This window comes from Trypanosoma cruzi, genomic scaffold, assembly GCF_000209065.1.
Source record: "Trypanosoma cruzi strain CL Brener 1047053516711 genomic scaffold, whole genome shotgun sequence".
NCBI classification, from domain to species: Eukaryota; Euglenozoa; class Kinetoplastea; order Trypanosomatida; family Trypanosomatidae; genus Trypanosoma; species Trypanosoma cruzi.
The window spans coordinates 321,764-329,160 of NW_001849563.1; the positions used below are offsets into that span (position 1 = coordinate 321,764).

Below are 7,397 nucleotides of genomic sequence, written 5' to 3' on the forward strand. Positions count from 1 at the left end.
GATCAAAGTGCTTAAAGGGGGATGGACTTGCCGATTCCAGGGGTTTTGTTGGTGACGTGTGCGCTGAGGTGTCGTGCGAAAACGGCGAGGTGAGCGTGCGGTACCTTGGAGATGATAAGTGGCACAAATGCCCGGAGGGCAGCAGTATTACACCAACTGGGCTGTTCATGCAAGGGAGGATTTTGTGTCCAAAGTACGACGATGTATGCACTGTCATCGATGCATGCAGGGGAGGTGGAGGCGTGAGCAGTTTGCTGTCAGCTTATTCATCAATCCCATTGGTTTTATTGGTCCTTATTTTTATGTCAATGTGTTAATGATTTCCTAAAAAACGCGTTTTGTAACCGTTCAATTGTAAATGTGCCAGTTTTTGCTCAATAGTTTTACTTCTTCTTTTTGATCTTTTTAAATTCCTTCTTGCCGCACATAACTCCAATTGAAACGAGGTGCTTTGATAATATATACATGTGTGCGCGGCCCAGAGCGGTCTCTATTTTTTTCTCTGCTATTTACTTTAGGTCAAATTAGTATTTTTTCAAATTGAATCGGATCGTGCGTCAAGAACGCAAAAGAAGCAGTGTGTGTGTGTGGAGCAGCATTTATAGAAAAGAAGCCATTTGTATTGTTGGAGCGCAGTATTTTTTTTTTTTTTTTTTTTTTTTTTTTTTTTGAATTTGTTCGTCATTTTCCGTTGTTTTTCCTTTTTTTTTTTTTTTTTTTTATGGTTCCGAGTGTAATGGTGTGAACGGAGGTGTGTCTAGAGGAACACCCAATAATAATGCCTTTTTTTTTTAGGAGCTTTTGAAAAGAATGATCGTGGGAGAGCCGGCTAACTTAATTAATGTATGTTTATATCCTGATAAATGAGTGCATTCTTTTTGATACTTTTCTACCGTATGAATCTTTTGGAAAGAACGCGACTTTGTAAAGGCAGGGAGCCGATAGGGGCCAGATAATTTTTTGTTTTTTGCTTTCCCACCCATCCTCTTTTGATTCCCACCTCGCGGCGGGGTCTTGTGGTTGGAAGAGCACAAAATTTTCCACTTCGCAAGGAAGAAACATCATCCATCTGAATAGACTGCGCCGTTTCACGAGAGTAGCTTTCCGAAAACGCATGTATTTAATTGGAGCAAGCATTGAGGATGTGGCAAAGCCGCTGCCTCTCCATTTACCCCTTTTCTCCGTCTTGCTTGATTTCTTTAGATAATTTTAGGATTCGGGCAGCGGCCCAGGTGATTATTCTCTCTTGTCTATTCTTGTGAATCCTAGCGCAAAGAATATTTATTGAGGGAGGAATTTATGGGTGGATTTGTGGATTGGACGGTGCCCACGAGACAGACACGACCACATTCTGAGGCGGAGTGGTCCAGCGGCACTTTATTCACTTTGTCTTTGCCCAGCGACTAGCCCGCCATTGAGCCACCACGTGGGCGGCGAATTTGTTGCAAGGCGGGAACAAGACAAAGGAATGAATTGCACCTCGTTGCGACACTCTGTCGCTGCCATCACCGCGCCGAGGAACCCTGAGTCCATTCAAGCCTCTCTGAAGAGGAAGAAGCACACCGCTGTTTGGAACAAGTGGGCGGCACTTGAAGGAAGGCAGTTGGCGCTGCAGCGCCCATATGAGTGCGCTTGGGCTTGGTTGGAGGAGCAAAAATACTGAAATGCAGCTCAAACGCCCACGCGCGGTTCCAGGCGGTGCGGATTCGATTGGCGCCGATGCAGGAGTTGCTCATGGTCATCCATGGAACGACAACTTGGCGACCATCAGCACTCCGCAAGGCCCGTCACAAGTCTCCACCACTTCTGCCACGGGAAGTTGGAATGCGTCCCATACGGCAGAGACAATCGAAAGATCCTACAAATTCATGACGTGCCAGAGGGACTAGAGCTGTTACTCGGCCCACGGGGCACACGGGGGACCAAGTGGGGAATCCGTGGGAGGCGGGGACTCGTACGGAGGATTGCAGTCGCACCATTTGACGGCGTATTGAAATGCATGATGGATGCAACGCCTGGCCACGGCTCCTGGATGCGTCTTGGGCCACCTTTGCGACGCCGGCTGCGCCAGATCCTGGCATGCAGACAGCCGTGAGGGGAACGGTGTGTCCTGGGCGTGCGCCATTCGCGGGGAGGAGTTGCTCATGGAATCTTGCCAGTTGGCAGGGCGACTGCGTACACTCGGTCAAATGGATCCTCGGGACAGTGAATAACGATGCTGGAGTGAGGGTCGAGGATGTTCAGGGTGCTGTCGAAATGCCCAGAAATGGGACCGCCCTTTCCCCCAGGCGGTTCAGAGAGCAAAGAAATAGCATGCCGCACCCCCGCCCAATGAAGCACGATGCCGCAAACGTGGTTGGATTGGACAATGCAACACGACGTGCCGAGTGAAGCTGCGCAAGGAGGCCTATAAACACACAAAAAAGTACTTTCGGCTCCGGAAGCAATGCCTTCTGGGCCGGCACAGGCGGGACATCGTCATCAATGTCCGGGTGCGGCCGCTCGGCATGGTTTTTCTCTCAACGCTGCGCTCGTGGTGATGCCGTGGGATACCTCCCCAAGACGTCGTGCGGTTGACACCTTTGGTGGAAACGAGTTGGCGCACCGGGCGACGGTGCTGTGGGCACAATTGGCGCCGGGGAGGGACGGCACACGACCATCTTTCCTGAGGGCCGCAGCATCGTTTGGCGCACCCATAGTTGTCGGGTTGCGTTGCGGGAGGAGAAGGAGGATTGCCTGCCCCGGCGAAGAGTGGACCTGTACACTTTTACTCCCTGAAGCGGATCCGACGGCGGATGAATCCAACGGCACGCGACTGTGTTGACGATTCGTGGAAGGACACTGTGTTACGGTCCGTCACCTCGACGAGCGATGGGAACGAAATGAATTTGAGGATCTCCGCACAGCATGCGCTGCTTGTGAAAAGGGCGGGTATTATTTGTAGAGCCATGAAAGGGCCTGTCGCGGGGTGGGCCGGCGGTGCTGGACAAGCCGTCAGGGCGGGGATGGCGGTTTATCGCATGGCCAAAGGCACGGAACGCCCATGAGGACGCCGGGGTCATGGTTGCTCTGCCATTTCACATTTCCCAGTATCTTAGCGCATTATGGGACGAAGCCGCCGCTTTACTGGACTTGGTTGCGCCTTTTTACAGGCGGCTCTTTTGGCGGATATGCACGGGCGAGTTTCCGCTGTCGAGTGAGATTTGTGGATCTCGTAGAGTTGACTCGCCTCCACACGGGCCACGAGTGTTGTCCGGAAGTTCCCCGCACCGCTGCGAGGGTCTTGGCGGAAGGCCCCGAGATGGTAAGACCGCAGTCTGTGGTGCCGCGCGTGGTAAGGAGACTTCTGTTTGGATTAGCAGTATCCGGACCAGCGGGCGGCGGAAGAGCGTGGTTCGGCGGGACCAATGTGCGGCCAAGAAGTGGCGCCAACAGGAGAACAGGAGGTCCTTGCCAAGAGGTGTGAATCTATTGGCTTATCGTTCAGCCGCGCGACGAAGAGTGTCGCCTTGAGGCACGATGCGAATACGAGGATTGAGGGAGGCCGCGTTTCTCCGAACGCATACAGCCGTGGGTGTGGATGGTGTGGCTCCCGTATGATGCTGTGCGGCGGTACGGGGGATTCCCTCTTTTGACATTAGCTCTTCTTTTTTCAACATATTGCGTCCCTGAGCGTCGTGTCCTCACGATCCCGCAGACGTGCCGCCATACGCACCGAAAGTGGGGCGGGGGAATTGTTGGCGGCTGGCGGCGCGCGGGGACGGGTTCCGAACGCAATTCGCCCGCCGACGAGACCCCGATGGGATCACCACTGGTGGAGTTTCGCTGCCCAACATGTGGCTTTTAGCACTAAAGCAATGACGGACTGACCCGCCACCGCACGGCACGCCACGGGCATCAACCAGAGATCGTGAAAACCGGCGAACGTGAATTGTACAATGAAACGGGTCCGCATCCACTCCGCTGCCCGGCGCTGCCGGCAATTAGACATAACATGAGGCGGACACTTGGAAATTGGGGAAGCTGTGCCTCACGAAAAGGGTTGGCGCAGTTTTCCCACCTGGGTGGAAAGGCTCTGCCCCCCAACAGTGCCTCTGCGCGGCGAGAAGGCACGAAGCTCCTCGAAGATGCGACGTAACTTCGATGCTGGTGGCAGGCGCCTTCTCACTTCTCATTATTGATGGATTATTTGGCTGATTGATTTATGGTTTTGTTATTGTGCTGATTCTCGGCAAAAACGGATGATTGAGCCACGGCGCTATTCCGGGGCGGAGGCGTGACGGGGTTGTGTTTCACGCCCTCTGCTGCAGCTGCCTCTCTGGGGGCCGGGGCTCTCCTTCACGTCTCCGCTCAGCAGGGCGGACGTGCTCGACGATGGTGGCCGGCGTGCGGGTCGTCGAATTTATTTGAGGAAACACGAGAAAAAACAACATCAACAAAAAGCGGTTGATGCCAGCTTCCTTAGCCACGGAGGGACGGGTTGTAGCACACGTGCGTATACGTTGTCGCTAGCAGCCCCTGGGAGGTGCTGCGGAGGGACTTTCTCCCGCACGCAAGAGGCGCGCACACGGCAGACGCCCTTTGCGCTGCTGGAGGAACTTTCGGCACTGCGGGTGAGTCACAGAACGCACCATTGGCCCGGTGTGTTGGCTTTCGGGGCAGCTTTTGGCGACGCTCCGACCCGCCGTGTTGAAAGGACCGGCGTGGTCATGGGGCGGTGGAGAGAGCAACGGCGAACACGGCGACCTTAACGCAATGGGATGGCAGGTGGTGCGGTGCGGAAGAGACGGTCATAATCATTGCACCGCCGGCACGCCTGTTGTCGAGCACCTCGAGAGAACGACGGTGAAAGGAGGTTCTTCCGCATTACTCTTCGCATCCCCGCTTCAGGGCTGCCCATCACGATGACTTTGCCGTGCAGTGATGCCACATGATATGAGCTGCTTGGAGAGAGTGTGTGCTGTGCGCTGCTTCTAGCCCTGGAGAAGCCGATTATCCCTCGTATCCGCTACAAGCGCAAAACTCTGCTTGTGGTTACCGACAGTCAGTCTCTTCTAGCGGCCCTTTGTTGAGGGCTCGCTCAGTCAAACCTACTGGACGGAGGATCAGATCTGGCAGCGTCTCTTGACACTGACGTGTGCTGGCTGGTCCGTGCACCTGCAGTTTTGTTACGGACATTGTGGAATACATGCTAACGAGCTTGCAGATCAGTATGCGACACAGACTTTGGAAACTGGACAATACACGGAGCAAGGAATCGCACCTTTATGGCATACGGACCTGCTGACATGTTTTACTACCCAGCTCACCAATAAGTGGCGTAGTACGATTCGTCAAGACACTCATCGCTACTTGCTTTGCGGCACAAGGCCATCAGATCTCAGCGGTAAGGACCTGATCACTCAGGAAGTTCTTCACCGTCAAGAACTGGTTCACCTCGCAAGGGCAAGGTGCGGGGAATCTGAGCTCTGGGGTCGACTATACTGGGCTGTGAGAGATTGCACGAACCAATGCCGTTTCTGCAACATCTCACCAGAACAGTCTGCTTTTATGCGCTCCAACGACGATCCAACTGCACCGGGGACGGACACTGTTCCCCCGTCGGCAAGGGAGGAAGACGTCTCTCCAGTAAGGAGACGGACCGTCACACGCCGTCGGAAGGAGAAATGTCCGTACTGTGATTCTACATTGACGGGATTCTCGAATCTCGTCAGTCACTGTCGGTCATTGCATCCGGAACATCCTCCACCGCTTCCCGAGCTCAAACGCGATTTCTGTGACATGGTTTTCTCCACACGTAGAAGCACCGCACAGCACAGAATTCGCTGCGCACACAACCCAGACGCCACACGACATCTAAACAGAAGTGCCAGGAGGCGATCTCTGCTACCGCAGGATCAGCCAACCTCCACAAGCACGCCAATTGGCCCGCAGGAGACCTTGCACCATCTGCTTCTAGAATGTCCAGGCACCTTGGCTGTGCGCCAACGGCTGGGCATTGAACAGGACCTTCGCCTCGGAAAGTTCTCTCAATGGCAGTTGCCTCATAGCAGGAAACTTTTGTCTTTGCTCGACCACCTCTTCGGCACCCAGATGGCATCGTATGGCTAGAAGTGTTGGTGAGAGTAGGGGAAAACCCGAAGAAAATGTAAAGAACGGGAAAAAAGTGAAGAGGTGGAATGCCATCAATGGACCGGAGTGAATTTTCCAGTCAACCGCAGTGAAACAAATGGACGAGCGTTCACGAAGTATCCTTATTTATTGTGGAAAAAAAGCCGAGATGACTTCGTAATGTTGTACTCAATGTGTATCTCAGCAGTTACCATAACCCACTGATGCCGTATTTTATTGAGCCTACACAAGTTATTTAATTCATTCATTTCTTCTCTCAAGGTAATCCAATTGACAAGCATACAAGCAGCTAAAGTGTGCTGTGAAAGGCCCAAAAGAGAAAACACACCCAAGGATGCGTCACACTCTGCTATTGCTGGTGCTGCTGCTCTGCTGCGTCTCTGGATCTGTTGCCGTCGCTGAGCATCACTGCATTTCCGAAGAAATTGAAAACAAGGTTGGCCCCCGGACGACAGCAGTGGTGCTGGAGCTGCCAACTCGGGAAAGTGGAATGATGCGGGCGATGACTGCCTCGGCTCCCGAATGGGCGCCCATCCGCTTTAAGGCCTTCACGGAGGATCTGAACAATCCCTTAAAATACTGCACCGCTGAGGGGCAGATTCGTCCAGACTTTACTGGGGGAACTGTTGAGTGTAGAAAAGAGGATATTTTGACGAAGGAAAAAAAGTCCATCATATTGAAATCCCTTATTCCCCGAGCACTTAAAATGCATACGGACCGTCTCCTTGTTGAACCTCTCACGGGCTACCTTATTGTACCAGAGTTCTTGTCAGGTACATGCGCCGAGTTTACAATACCCAGCTCCCACCACACAGTGGGTGTTTTTGGTGCGGACATGCTATTGTATGTCTCCGCTGGCTCGACAAAAGGTTCCTCTCTTGCGTGGGCTACTTCATGCTCTCGCTTAGCCGACGGGCGTCCCGTTGCCGGAGTGGTGAATTATGACCCGAGCTTTGTCACTGATTCGGAGTACAGTGTTCGTGTTTCAGCGCATGAGATTGCACATGCTCTTGGGTTTATCATGAAAACAATGAAAAAACGCAATATGTTGACAGAGGTTGAGGGTGTGCGTGGCAAGGCAAAGGTGCTTCAGGTGTCGTCACCCAAGACGGTGGAGAAGACTCGTGAGCACTTCAACTGCGTGAGTGCTACCGGGATGGAGATGGAGGATGAGGGTGGGAGCGGAACAGCAACGTCGCATTGAAAGAGACGCAACGCAAAGGACGAGCTGATGGCTGGTGTTTCCGGAATCGGATACTACACGG

The 7,397-nt window shown here is 53.2% G+C and overlaps 1 protein-coding gene and 2 pseudogenes across 1 annotated transcript, besides 5 other annotated features; all 3 read left to right on the forward strand.

Annotated features, from left to right (window-relative positions):
• Tc00.1047053510327.5 lies at positions 1–328 on the forward strand (annotated as a pseudogene; the record flags this gene model as incomplete).
• Positions 1–488: a sequence feature (areas not merged during assembly with more than two copies in the genome that could not be assigned to a particular haplotype).
• Positions 489–1,315: a sequence feature (haploid, Esmeraldo-like haplotype).
• Positions 639–721: a microsatellite.
• Positions 794–1,241: a mobile genetic element.
• Positions 1,316–7,397: a sequence feature (areas not merged during assembly with more than two copies in the genome that could not be assigned to a particular haplotype).
• Positions 1,996–2,391, forward strand: Tc00.1047053510327.10 (uncharacterized protein; the record flags this gene model as incomplete). Its single annotated transcript, XM_800047.1, has 1 exon — positions 1,996–2,391. The coding sequence occupies one exon, from the start codon at positions 1,996–1,998 to the stop codon at positions 2,389–2,391; it is 396 nt and encodes a 131-aa protein (XP_805140.1).
• Tc00.1047053510327.20 lies at positions 6,467–7,397 on the forward strand (annotated as a pseudogene; the record flags this gene model as incomplete).